We start from the raw sequence: 14,757 nt of genomic DNA, 5'->3' as shown, positions 1-14,757 counted from the left end.
GTCCGCGATTCCGTCTCATTATTAAGTGCATAATTGGCGTGGCGGAGGAGGCATTGTCGTTTCCCGGTGAGCTACTAATCCGTCCGCCTCTCCTTGCTTGCCGTATCGTTCACAGCCGGCGGAAAAACATCACAGAGAGAGGCCGGAGCAGTCGTCGCCTTTGAACGAATCCGTGGTGTCCGCGGCGTCCGCTTTGAACAGATTGGCCGCCAGTAACGGCGAGATTACTATCACGACGACGCACGGACCTGGCGGCGCCGGAGTAAAGGCGTCCCCTAGCAGTATGCACAGTCCGAAGGAGGACGAGGATGATCTCTTGAACGATTCACCGAGTAAGACATACATACGCTTGATTTATTTCGTCCGCCCTCCATCCCGAGATATTAGTCAATGAGAGACGGATTGAGAGGGAGGGGTCCGGAATCACCCGCCGAGTCCCCTCTCGTTCTCGCGGGGCTGCTTTGCCCGTGCGAAAATGATAATCGAGCCTCCTCGAAGGTAGCCGCGTTTTACTCTCCCTGACAGCTTTTAATTACAATTCTCTCTCGCGGGAGAGACACCGTCTTCCTATAACGCAATCATCTATCTTGCCTATACGCAGCACGACAAGTGATTGCATGCATAATGATCACTTTTAAAGAAGCAATTACCACATGCAAAAGCGCGTCCCTCATTTCCACGCTGCCCGGCCGTCGCGGCATTCTGCGGATATTTTCGACAAGACGCGGGACATCGACGCTCGGATCGCGAATTCGCGGACGTGTGCGGTTGATTAAAAAAAATACGCGCCGTTCCACCGCGATCCGGAGCGGGCTTTCCATCGCTCTCTCTCTCTCTCTCTCTCCGACGCGGCAGCGAATTGTCGCCATTGTCCGTCCCGGCGGAGGAAACGATTTAATGTTTAACGCGCGGCCGAGAGCCGCGCGCGCGCGACGGCAGATATAATAACATTTCGAACGAGCGCGCTCATGCATCGATCGCGCGCCGTCCGCGCTTGATAGGATCTAATAGGATATCGCACAACACCGGGCTCATTACGGGGCATTAGTTCGTTCCTCGCCGCCTTCTAGGAAGCCATAAAGATTCCAGCGGCGCGCGTAACCTCCGCGTGTTGGCCGACAATAATTTCAATAATTCACAATCATCGCGCGACGGACCGGCACTTCGTCATGCCGTCGCGATGGAATAATCATTCCGGCGCGTGAACGCCTAACGATTCTCAATTGTCCGAGCCAGCTGTGGTGGCCATTACTTCATAAATATCTGCCTTTGTTAACCCGTCCGCGATAGAATCTCGGTGATCCCGCGTGAGATCGGGAAGCGAAGTCACGATTACAGCGGAAAAAGTCGGACAGAGTACCCTGTAATAAGAGTACGGGCCGCCATGTTTGGCTGGAAACCGGATGTTCGCAGTCGTGATGAATGTCGCAATAAGATAATCGTTCATCACAGCGTGCGACAACGCACGAACTCATTTCCCTCTGAACGCACTTCGGGCCAATCGGAAATCAGACGTACGGTCACTGTATTATAAACATTTATATATTATATTATACATTACAGGCTTGTTATACTCTAGCTTCGGCGTCATTTGCGCGCGAGAACAGGGTGGGTAATTCGGCGAAACGGGGGATTTTTGCGGCAGGGCGAGCGAAGAAGTGCCGTCGCTTCGTCCGCGGGAAACTCCGGCAGCCGCTAAAACCGCAATCACGGTCGAGCGTCCTTGGAAATTCGCTCCGCGACGTTCGCGCGTCTGCTCACTCGACTCAGAGTCGCTTGAAACGTCTGTTCTCGCGGCTTCTTGCCCGAAGAATTGTCGCGATTGAAAATTAACGATCACGAGGAACGCGCACCGTCGCGCGAAAGAAGGATTTGTTGCGGTTTATTGCGCGGCGCAGAAACCAGGCGGACTGGTCGAGATTACGCGGAGTGGGCACCGCTATTGCGTGCGTATATACATTCGCGGGGTGACAGATTTACGAGAGAAATCGGCGCGCAGCTCGAGCTGCTTTTAACGAAGCCGCCTGATGTCATTAGACGGCCTTCTCGCCGGTGCGTTCCGACGAATCGATTGAAACGTGCGCGCGAACGACCGCCGGGTGGATCCCTACCTTCCTCAAAATGCGCCATTAGAGTCTCTATAAAACTGATCGCGCGGGGATGCGACGACGGCGGTGCTTATCGCATTAACCCCTGCGAACCGCGAATACTTCACCTCTCGTTCCGCGAGCGGTGTCGTTTCCGCAGCCGGTTCGCGATTCGCGTAATCCGTGTCCAACCGGACGGAATTCGCCGCGCGAGAGTAATTCCAACAGCGGTCGAGTAGAGTCCCGGTTGTAAATCGAGAGGCTCGGATTGGACCCGATATAGCGCAAGTCGCCGTCTTATTTGGAGCAAGCGAGCTTCCAGTAGCCGCGTAATACTCGCGGCAAATGATGAATAAAGGAGAGGGGTTGATTTCGTCGAGAGGTCAACCTTTATAATTAGTCCAAGTGACACCCTGATAGATATTTCATGCACTTTTTCAGCGGTTATATTAACCGGACGGTTATATTAATTTCGGTCTGGTAACTGGGGAGCGAAATTACTTGGGATTCCAACTGAAATGTAACGCTTTTCCTGCTGGATGCTGCGCAGAAAAAGACGCGCGAGATCCGAATTGACTTACTGAAAACAGAAGAATAAGTGGGCAGAGAACTATTCAATTGATTAATGAGCAAGCCTACTGCAAAATAAACAGTTTTGCTCTGGAAGTAATTCTGAATCAATCTCTGTCGAGTTCCTGGTCTATTTCCTACGCAGTATTGCAATTAATGAGAATATATTAATACTAGATGGTAACTGGATGGGATGTCTAAGAAAAAATCTGCATACATTTCTATTAGGCTAATCTATGAATCATAAGAATCGCCAACAGCAATTTCCAGTTCTATAGCTCGCCGTACGATAATAACTGAAAAGTGAATCATTTCTATTCTCGCTTCAGCGAGATAGATTAGGTTATACTCGAGACTGATAGAAACCTTAAATCGTCGATTAGCTTAATCGGTTTGGTGAAAGTCATCCTTAGTCGCGACCGCTGGACAAAATGGCGTCTAGCTCGTGTGATTCATATATCCAATCGAGCCGATTTTTCCATAACGCTTCTCTACTGATATCTAGGACTCTACGGCTGATATGCTAATATTAGCGTTTGACATCGGCTTCATTTACTCCGTACAGAGATAGGTAGAAACTGCTTGAGAAAGTAGTTCTCTCTTTTCATTTTTTAAATAAATATAGGCTTTGAGGTCGACTGAAGCTGGCAAACACGGATGTTCTCGCGTGATATCGCCCCGAATACTTCTGTGAATTATCGCCCGCGTATCTCGACCGAAGAGGATCCGAGTAAGGGTTGAAGTCCCGACTTGGAATAATTCCGAAGAATATTACGCGGGAACATCTGCGCCGGCGGGCTCGTATTGACCTCGAAAGCATCACGTTTATTTAAACTCTCTTCCAAAAACGATTCACTCTTTGTCCCATTCACTCATTGTTATTTTTTCATTTGTTGTAAGCGCGAACAAACACCTGCCACGGCACATAGCGTGAGTTTCTTTTACAGACCAGCCAACGATTAACGAGGCCACTAACAACGTGGTCGATGGGATCAATTTGGACGAGATCAAGGAGTTCGCCAAGGTGTTTAAACTACGCAGACTGTCTCTGGGTCTGACACAGACCCAAGTCGGGCAGGCCCTGAGCGTCACCGAGGGACCGGCGTACAGCCAAAGTGCCATATGCAGGTTAGTTCATCGCTGCGCCCGTCCCGTTCTCCTCGCGCAAACGGACGTCGCTAATGAGAATTCAATAATATGGTAGAGTGTAAAACGACAGTGTGCCAGGTCACTGGAAATGGCGTAGAAAGGGTTGGAATTTTGTCTCGGAGCAGCAAAAACGACGGTTACTCGTACTCGATGCCTTCACTTCGGAGCACTTTCTGTCAGGGACGAGATTCGGCAACGACTCGTCGTACGATCAAATAAGACTCGCGAGAACATTTCGAAGCAGTTTTACTAGCTCCTATTTTTTCTTCTTTTTTTGCTCTTTTCTCCTCGTGTGATGATCGAGTGATCAGCAAAATTACATTTCCACGTGTCGACGCTTCAATTCGTCCAAGGTCTCGAAAAGTTCCGATACGTAGCTTCCACAGCCGCGTTTTATCATTCTATCTTGAGAAACACCGTATAATGAATTTATACTTATACCGTAATCCACCACGATGGTTCCTGATTTATACGTCGCGTATATTTAATCTAACCTCGGTTTCAAACATATTAAAAGCCGCGAATAGGGGAGCCACTTCGTTCGCGCATTCGCAGAAATCCCTGTCCGCGCTCGTTAATTATAACATTCACGAGAAATAAGCGAGGCTAAACGCTTCATCGACGCGGGCTTTCCAAAGAGTGTCGCGCCATTCACGCGATCCGTTACCTCCGATCGAGGGTGTCTCCGAGACGCGTGTGGGAACCACCGTGGTAGCAAGCCGAGAAAATGTTTATACCTCTTAGAGTTCTTATCGTATCGACTAACATAAGCATTGGTGATTGTTCCCCAGTGCCCTGGCTACCCAGATGTACGCTGCCTCGCAGATTGCCTCTCAGCAGCAAGCTACGTACGTTCACACCCCTCATGCTACTTAATTCACCTAAAAATCGAAAACTCTAAAATCCTCGAAGAAAAAACCGCAGTTATACCCAACACGTAGGAAAATCGGGCGCGAACTTCTCGACGGTCGTGAGAGAAGGACCCTTGAGAACAAAAGAGAGAAAAAAGAAGGATAGAGTCACGGAACGAACGGTCCTTGTTGAATTCGGCGAGTTGCGCAGATCGCACAAAAGTCAGACGGACGATCCGATTTTCTATATCGATAACATGTCTTTCACGCCTCCTCTCTCTCCCGCCCCCGTCACTTTGCGCTCGTCCGGTTTGCAAATCGATCCCCTCCCGTTTTCGAGCCGACGGGCATATTTGGGTATAGCTGCAAGCACTCTCACTAATTTCTAATTTCGTTCGGAAAAGAGATGCGAAAGGAGCACTTGTAAAATTAACTCTCTTCGAGCCAGGGCATTGGCAAACTTGGGCATGATGTCGCCAACGCGCTCTAAGAATAAAAAAAAAAAAAAGAACGAAACGGAATGGAAAGCCGCCGAACGCGCGCGATTTTCACACGCGCGCCGCGTTCAAGGCTCGAGATATCCCTCTGGGATCGCGATCATCACGATCGTCGGGAAACGTCACGGAAAGTGAATACTTGGCTCGTGTCCGTGCGACAGAGCGCTCGCGCAGTGCGTTGGCAACATCATACACGGCATCACCAAACCTTAAAGCATGCACGCATTGTCAATGTCCTGTTATTGAATCAATGCATGCCTTAGTGCTCCTTTATATAGTGGGACAAAGACGTAAGGGCGGAGAGCAAACATTCGAGGATCTCGAACGTACTCTTTCGCGATTAACGAAGTACCCCGGCACGATTGCGCGTAGTGCGTTAGCACTCGCGGTTGGGTACTTCATCTGTTTTACGTCCTTGTCGTCCTCTCTCGGCGTGTTCGTTTCCCCTACGTCGTCTTTATCAATCTACCTGTGAGATAAGGAATGCGGAAAAACTGGATCAAGCCCTGTTCTTGACTTTAGATTCGAAAAGCTGGACATTACGCCGAAAAGCGCGCAGAAAATTAAGCCCGTTCTCGAGAGGTGGATGAAGGAGGCGGAAGAGAGGTGAGTAATACTCTTACGACACTTATGAATTATCGGGGGAGATCATTTCGCCGCGGGCGTATTTCGTCGGAAAGGAAAGAAGAAGCGATTCCGTTATCGTTTCGAGTAACGCGAGCGAAGTGAATTAAAGCGATCGTAACGAACGGCACAGGTATCGAGAGAGAAACAGGTAGCAGCACGAGTACTTGTCGTATTTCTTTTAATCGGTCGAGGCGAGTGAAGTAAATTTCGGTGGGAAATAAATGTGGTGGGAAGACCGTCTTTTCAAAACGGATGCGTACGCGCGTTCTTACGTCGAAAGTATATCACGAGCGCAACGCGTTCTGCGCGACGCCGCACATGCAAGCACCCTGCAATTAATTTGAGAAACGACTGGAATTCCCCCTCGGTCGCGAGTCCCTCGATTACGCGTCGCATCCTAACGCCGTATTTCTGATACACGATTATTTCGCGATCGGCCCCGACTTCGCGTCCGCGGCGTCGGCCCCGAGAGCGTGCGAACGCGTGCGTGCTAATTGGTAATTCGCTAATTGAATCCGCCTGATTAATTGCGGATCCGCGTCTAATAAATACGCGGAATGTTAATTAGAATGGGAGAGAAACCGTTACCGCGCGCGCGATCGAGTGCGTTGCCGCCGCGGCTACTCGCTCGCGGCGGCAACGCGGCAATGCGGCCACCGACGACGACTTCGCGTGTGCGTCGCCACGGATCTACCTGGACTCCCTCGAGTGAGAGTCTCGACATGTTTCACTTGACACGTATGTTTTTCGGCCGGATTAAAAATCGCGTCTGGCTCGTTATCAGAATGTTCCTGTCTGTGGAGGGTGTCTGGTCAATATATCGAGTTAATCTCTACAAAGAAAACTCCATTAATGTTTTGTTTCGGGCTCGGTAGAATCTGGCGAAAGAACGACTAATTGTTGTGTACCAGGTGGTAAAAATACAAGTGCAAGTTCGTCTTATTATATACCGATAATATTTATCGGTTTCTGAAAAATGCATATTCCCCGTTATTTTATTATTATTCATCTCTCATCTTAGGATAACGATTTGTTCCAGATGGAGTCCCCTTATTTGACATTCCTCAATTCCGTAATTTTTCGTCAAAACTAGACCAATCAATAAGAAGTTGGAAATGTCCGGGGTCTTATTTGAGGGACTCCAGATCTAATCGCGCCGCGTCCTATCATCGTCGTCGTCGTCGTTTCGTCTCGTTGCCTCGCCTCGCCTCGATCTTCTCCAAGAATCTCAAGCCCGAGGCTAACGTATCCGCCAGGTGTAAATTTTATGAGCCGATAAAATCTAATGAATCTTGCACCGCGAGCTAATCAGAAACCCGCGTGATCGCGCCGCGGCTAAAATGGGCCGCGGTACGTTTTCGACGTCGCAACGCCGAGCGTTGACGAACTTTTTATACCGCGAGACGTTTTCCCGATGTTAACTAAAATTTATCAGTTGGACGGTGTGCTATCGTCGTTCGGTCATTGTCGCGCGCCGATCTCTGTCGGTATCATTATTGCTTAATTAGCGTGCGATCCTTGTTATGCGTGTTATGCACACGCCCGCGCGCGAAAGAGAGATAGGGAGAGGAGCTAAATATTAAAGCTCGCACTCAGTTAGCCATTTGACGCTAAATATAGCGACATAATTCTCGGCCCGAGAGATAGCATTGTACGCGATCCCCGTGCTGAAACTAACGCAGCGATCCGGCCGTTGCGTTTAGCGCAACGAGCAAACGCCAGGATACGAGTAAACGAATCCACATACGTTCGCAAAGTTCCCGTTTTAACCTTTCGTTGGCACACTTATTTTTTGCTGCTTTGTTCGGCTGGCACTGAATCTGTGAGACTTAGAAACTTTTCTTATATGCTTTTACTTAAATATTTATAAGTATGTTCATCTACACACATACAGTGTATACATAGATATTATAGTTTTGAGTTTTACAGAGGCTAAATTTACGTAATCAATTTGTCGGAATGATTGTTTTTAAAATAGACGATTTGAGATGTGAATAAAGACAATGTATTGATTCTACATAGAAGGAAGTAAAATATTGTATATGCTTTAAGAAAAGAATTCTACGTTTATGTGCAATAATTCAAAATACAATAACGATAGATAGATATTAATTTTTCGCTTGGATCAATTTAATCCATGAGTGCCGAATTTAACGATTATCGAAGAAGTACTCGTTCGACGGGCGTTCCCTGTTCCGAAACAATTCGATTTCGTTGCCACTGCAAATAACGCGAATGCAATGCCTTGAGATGCATACATCTTAACGAGTGACACAGATATTGAGAAAATAAGTAACAACTTTCGAGCATTTGTCATTTTTTTCGCGAGCATTAGTAAGAAAGATCAAATGTATAGTTTCAAAATATCGGAAAAGAAAACGTTTTTCTCAATTCTTCCGCGGATTTCTTCGGTTTATGTTACGAGGATATGAAAATCTATTCGGAAAAATTCACGTGTGTTCGATTAAAACCTGCCGCATTGACTTTTTCTCTCGTAAAGAAGGTAAGAAACCAAAAAGTTCCGCGGTAAAGTTTGGGAAAACAAACGGACTGTTTCCCGAAACGTTCGAACGTTTATCGGGCGCAGAAGGAAGCGCGGCGCGGCCGGCGATCGGTCCGTGGAGAACGGCGATAATCCGCGCGCTCGGATCGCGCGGAGGAGCAAGAGAGAAAGAGAGAGAGAGAGAGAGAGAATCATAAAGCGGGGGAAGGTGCGCGGCGCAACAATCGAATGACTCGATGACGGAAGCGGCGACGATGCGCGGCACGGTCGTTTCTCTTTTCACGGGGGAAGCCGGCAACACAATGACCCATCGTGCATTCGCGCGGCGTAGAACTAAGCGTCGACCGTGCGCCGGCCGCGTCCGGGAAAAATGAAAGCGGCTAGTTTATGCGGTGCACGTGCACGATTTATCTGCCGAGTAATTAAACTGTGGACTAATTAAAATCAGGTTTCTGATGTACCTCTCCTCCCGCGCGCGCTCGCTCGCTCGCTTGCTCGCGCGTCTCTCCTCCATTGCCTCCTCCTCCTCCACTCCTCCTCCTCTTCTTCCCGCCACACCACTGCCGTCACCTCGCTCTTACCGGCGGCGGCACGACGTTCTCTGTCGTTCCTTCCACTCACCCGGACTCTCTTCGCCTTCCTTCCCTCCTGCGCGTTTTCCACCTCCGTCCTCTTCCGTCTTTCTTCCACCTCTCGTTCGTGCCCGATCTTTCCGTGTCGCCCTCTCCCACACACCTGTAACGCAACACACAGAGCGCGCCAAGGTGTATGTAGCCACGTACGAGTTTACACGCAGCTGCCCCCCGTCCCCTCACGTATTAACTCGCCCGTTCGTTTCTTCTCTTTCTTCGCTTTCCCCCTCCCCCGTCCCTACACTTACTCCTCTCTCCTTGCGCCTTGCACCTTCCCCGCGCCAGTCACCACCACACCCACACGCACGCACACCAAGCGGCAGTCCTCCCGACCAACCCCGTCGAATCGTCGGTTCTTCGCGCTCTCTCACCGACTTCTCCATTAGCATATTGTTTTCGCGAATTCGACGAAATATTACCGCGCGATGCTAATGGCCCGCCGTGTACTTTTTTCGCTCGACTCGACAGTTGGTCATTTGGAGTTAAATTAAAAACATAAATTTTGAGCCGGTACCCGCGACGAGGGAGACTGTACCTACCTCTACGAGTGCGCCACACACCATCGAACCCCCGCCGCACCCTCCGGCCACCCCGAGCCGCCTCTCATCGCTCACTCGCGAGTCCCAACGGAAGTTCTCCTGTTTACTGTCGCGGCCGCGAGCTTTTTCCATGTCGCGCCGCGCCGCACTATCCGATAATACTATCCGTCAAATGAAATTACGCCGGCTAGTCGCATAACGCCGAAAAAGTTCGCCCCCGCGCTCGGCTCTTTCGCGGGGGTGGGGGGAACCGACCGAATTTCTTTCGGCTATTTGTCCGATTGTCGGCAGCGAAATCTCGGACGGTGTAATCGAGGCTGTCGGGCGGATCTGTGAGACGACCAATTATTTCTCGACGAGGAGCTCACTATCCGAATTCCAAATTCCTAAGAATTCTTCACTGTAATATGGCGTGTGTATATCAAGAAAAGAATTCTATGTTTATATGTGTAACGATTCAAGATTTAACTTCATTTCTCTCGCTTGGGCCAGCTTTTGATCCACGGGCGCCGAATTAAGGTTAAAAATGTTATTCGTTTAAAGTATACGGGATCACGAAAAAAGAGGGCGAGGCACAGATATGGTACTATTTAAATATTAACATTGTCAACATCAATATGTCCGCGAGAGGATAAAACTGTTCGCTCTCGTACATATATTCTTACGAGTTTATAAATACTGATTGTGGTCGCGAGGAATACTGTCGAAACCTCGAAATTGATACGGCCGGATAGCGGGGAGATCCGGGTTCGATTCCCGGCTGAGGCAGTATTTTTCGTAACACGAGAAACAGAATAAATAAAGAAAGCTATCGTTTAATTTGTTAATTAGGGAAGGTTTCAGAGGTATTTAATATATAAAATTATATTACTGGGATTCGACGGTCGGTTTATATATATACGAGAAAGGCTGATTCGCCGCGTACGCTTGCCCGAAAAATTCTTCGGCACGTGTGCGTGATACACGATGGATATTTTTATCCTCTCCCCCAAACGTATTAATATTGGCAATATTCATATTTAAAAAGCACTACAACAACCGTACTTCAGCTTCTCATATGGCCTATATATTCTATCTTTACCATTATTAAAAGCAATTATACTTAATTTCGATATATCAATTGTTTAATTAGCCGTCCGAAAAAATATTGCAATATGTATTAGCCTTATTATTCGACAATCAATGCGTTATTCCAAGTTCCCGAATTAGTCGACAATAACTAAGATATTGAAAATGCCTCGAGATCGAAGATCCTGTTAACGCCTTTTTAATAGTTAATAACAGCCGGGAAGCGCGCGCGCGCGCACACACACGCGCACACTCACACGAACGATATCTACGAACAACGAAAGTTGTCCAAGATCCAACCAGCTCGCCGATTAACGAATGAAATAAAGCGTCGAGTTGGAAAGCGCGCGGCGACTATTCGATCGCTAATTTTATTTGAGCCAACGCCGACCCCGACGCAGCCGCCGTCGCCTCCGTCGCCGGCCGCGGTGTTTCGCGATGCGCGGAGTAAGTTCGACTCGTGAATCAACTGAATGTGTACACGGGGAAAAATCCAATATCGTACAGGATATTTGCGACCGAACGTGTCCGGGCGCGCGAGTATCGTGACGCTGGCCGATGATTTCCTTTTTTAATCAGTATCCTATTTCGCGCTAACGTAATTACGAGCGTGCAAAACGGTAAACAGAATTATTTTTTTCCATATTGGATTTATAACAATATTTCGTAAACCGCAAGTGGGAGAGAGAGAGAGAGGGAGGGAGGAAGGGAGGGAAGGAGAGAAAGACGAAAACGTCGAACTCAATGCGGAGAACTCGCGGACGTAATTAATTATTGCGAAAGCACGGCGATTAACCGGCCGGGACTTTTTAAACGGGATCCTATTTCGCGGCTGTAATCGCGCACGAACGGCGAGCGTGTGCGTGCGTACTTTCTCACGGGAGTTAACGCACGTGGCGTAACATTACGTAAACGCCGACGATGATGCAACCTTCCGAATTTGACCAAGAGTAGTGCATGTGATTACAGGTATAAGAGCGGCGTTAATCATCTGACGGACTTCATCGGAGTCGAGCCGAGCAAGAAGCGAAAACGGCGGACCTCCTTCACGCCGCAGGCTTTAGAATTGCTGAACGCACACTTTGACAGGAACACTCATCCTACCGGTCAGTGTTTCGCCGTCACACACCGTCAATTAGCACCTTCCGTCTTCCCCTGTCGTTCCTTGTCATTATAATTAATCTCCCCCCCTCTCCCGGCTCGTTAAACTGCTTGTGGAACTCGCCGGAAAACGCGACGAATTTTCTCTTCTTCTTTGCAGGCAATGAAATCACGACGCTGGCGCACCGGCTCGGATACGACCGGGAAGTGATAAGGATCTGGTTCTGCAACAAGAGGCAAGCTCTGAAGAATACAGTGAGGATGATGTCCAAGGGGGTCGTATAGGGAAGAAGTACGTCTACCGATCAAACGAGCAACATATGAGAAAAGCTTCAAGATACGGGCGACGAGAAGGAGGAGGAGGAAGCGGAAAAGGAGCGCGTCTCGTGAAGCTTTTCGAATTCTCGCGTCTGTCCTCCGCGCGGCGTATAAAACGAGAGGGATCGTGCACGAGGACGACACTTCCTTATCTCATTGTCCCATGATAAGGAAGGAAGAGGAAGGGTTTATATATATATCGATGGCGCGATTATCGAATTATTATTATCGAGCCGGAAGATCGTTCTAGGTCGCGCGAGCGGAGTCCTTCGAATATTGTGATCGCAGGTGTATACGAAATCTATATGTAAATAGCTTTAATCTACGAATATGTGATGTATACATGAGTCGAATATCGAGAACTGATAATCTAAAATCGTTGTCTCTCTCATTTGGTACACCAATTCGTCGCGCGCTTCCAATTTTCATAGATATACATCTATCGGAGAGCACTGACTATAGCTGATCCAATTTCGAGTTTCGAGCGAGGCAGTTATCGACAATTGGTAAGCATCAACGAATCGACGGACGTAAATACCTCGACGACCGGGGATTACCGCGGGGCCGTTTATCATGCAACGACGGAAAAACCGCGTCGAGACCTTTTCTAATTAATTGCAGTCGCCCGCGCGATCGCGCGCGCGGCCGACTCTCTCGTCGGGATACGTACGTCTATCGGGGCACGATCCACCGGAACCGGCCGGAGAGATATACTGTTGATCGTCGTGCGGAGATAATGATGAAATCCATAGAAATTCACACAACGCTGTATCTTCCAAAAGAAAAAAAGGAAATGTAACGAGAGCGGAATAACAAAACAAATAAAAGTAAGGCGGGACGCGAGCGACGAGCGGTTCCGCGGCGCGAGCAGGTGCAATCGATACATAATCAACTGGCGTAACTAATGCGAGGGGGAAAAAAATGGACAAAGCACGCACTCAAAATCGAAACACTCGAAGGGCGGCAATGTTTCGCGCGCGGCAAAGAACCGCGACTGATCCGTGATCGTGGGGATCCTGGAAATATCGTTGTTGCTCGTTTTGAGAATTTCGCGCAAGAAAGAGGAAAAGGAACGAAATATGACACAAAAATTGAGAAAGCATCGCTTAAATAAAGATACAAAAGGATCATCGTCTGTACCGATTGTGTAATATCATCCCCTGCATGTATAAAACACGATTAGAACGAGCACGATAATATTTCTGTCGTAGTTTCGGAGCAAAAAAAAAAGAAGAAGAAGAAGAAAGGAGAAGAAGAAAAGAGAGGAAAGGAACAAGTCGGTCGGGAGTTTTTAGCGCGCGCGCGAGAGATTTACTGTAAATTACACGTGTATCTAGAGATCAATGAAATTCCTTTAGTGACTAAATAACGCAATAACGTCTTTGAAAGTATGCTATGAACGATTATGTACCACATGCCACACTACCGACGCTCCTGAAGTTGTATTTAATCCTATAGGGAAAAAAAGAGGAAACGGGGTTAGGAGACAGACGAGGGATTCGAGTTTCTGCAAAACTAGTCCGTAATAATCTGCCATGTAAGACGTATACGTGTTAAATGAGCACGCATCCTCCGTTCCTATACATATTAATGCGATCTGCTTATTCGCTGAATAACGCTGAAGTTCGGACGAAAACTTCGACATTACCAGAGCTCGACTCCGATCTGCGGGATATTCGACAGACATAATTCTTCGATTACGAAATGCTTCTGTGCGCGTGTGCGTATGTGTGTATGTATGTGCGTGGATGTGAGTGTGTGTATGTACGTGTGTGTGCGCGCGCGCGTCGCCTAATTCCTATTTTCATCTTCAACGAGGTGTACCTACTGTCGCGCGTACAAAAAAGAGAGAGAGAGTGTGTGTGTGTGTGTGTGTATGAAGATGTCGGATGATTCGGTTGGCGTATTCTTTCGAGCGTAGTTGTACACGACGATGGCAGCTAATTGTCGCAGACGCGTGATCTTGAAATCGGAGAATTATTTACGCTTCATCGTGCCCCCTTCTTAAAGAATCGATTATGATCGTAAATAAACGTATAAACACACGGCCATGTAAAATCTCCCCACACTCTATAGCGACAATTCTAGACGGTTGATTTGCATGCGTTGCACGAACGCATTTACGTTGCGGCGCGGTGATTTAGCGAGACGCGATTCGCAGTCGTTTCTCCCGCGGATAAGACGGTATTTAAACGAACGCCCTTTAAAGTACGGTTTTCTTAATATCTAACAGACGAGTACGTTTAATGAGTAAGATTGTGCATAAAATGTACTTCATCCTCTTCATAACGGGGTCTACTCGCTACGATACTATCGCGAAATCTTTGACTTGACGCGTAGCTAGGGGCGCAAAGTTAGCCTGTACATAATACGATACACTTAGGTATTGTAATATTATAATTAACTTTTATTATTATAGCTATAAAATAGCTGAATTCATGCAAAATAAAATTTACATGGTTAAAGAAATAATAAATTTCTAAAAGTAAAAGAAGTATTTTAAGGTTTTACTTTTAAGCCTGAGACGAGCAAAGTGATCTGTTCCTAAAAAGTTGTATTATAGGAGTAAACGGGAGGGTGAAAGGCGCGGGTGGAGTTGGATGAAAGATATACACGACGGAGTAAAATTCAAAATTCAAAATTTTTATTAAAGGACGGGGAGGGTGAGATGTATATGTTATCCTTTTTGATAAAAGAGCGAAAACGTTTGTACAGAAATATTCCGGTTATTAAATTTTGTTATATGAGAGAGCGAGAGAGAAAGAGAGAGAGAGAAAGAGAACGAGAGAAAGAAAGAAAGAAAGAGAGTGAGAAC

General features: G+C 47.6%; 1 protein-coding gene across 6 annotated transcripts in view; it reads left to right on the top strand.

Annotated features, from left to right (window-relative positions):
- The window catches only part of LOC106744256 (POU domain, class 6, transcription factor 1), a 135,535-nt gene extending 120,794 nt beyond the window's left edge, over positions 1-14,741 (top strand). For 3 of the 6 annotated variants that reach the window (XM_014618872.1, XM_014618871.1, XM_014618877.1), the window contains 6 exons: positions 116-332; positions 3,605-3,785; positions 4,598-4,654; positions 5,677-5,760; positions 11,478-11,629; positions 11,785-14,741. In XM_014618872.1, the coding sequence (XP_014474358.1) occupies positions 116-332; positions 3,605-3,785; positions 4,598-4,654; positions 5,677-5,760; positions 11,478-11,629; positions 11,785-11,909 (816 nt within the window). In that variant the 3' untranslated portion in view covers positions 11,910-14,741. The remainder of the gene's footprint in view (positions 1-115; positions 333-3,604; positions 3,786-4,597; positions 4,655-5,676; positions 5,761-11,477; positions 11,630-11,784) is intronic. The other 3 variants (XM_014618874.1, XM_014618873.1, XM_014618875.1) reach the window with 2 other exon arrangements.
- The last annotated feature ends 16 nt before the right edge of the window (positions 14,742-14,757 follow it).

This window comes from Dinoponera quadriceps, unplaced genomic scaffold (genome assembly GCF_001313825.1).
Source record: "Dinoponera quadriceps isolate SergipeBrazil2010 unplaced genomic scaffold, ASM131382v1 scaffold707, whole genome shotgun sequence".
NCBI classification, from domain to species: domain Eukaryota; kingdom Metazoa; phylum Arthropoda; class Insecta; order Hymenoptera; family Formicidae; genus Dinoponera; species Dinoponera quadriceps.
Note: the sequence above shows the minus strand (reverse complement) of the source record. Positions and strands in the feature narration are given on the sequence as shown.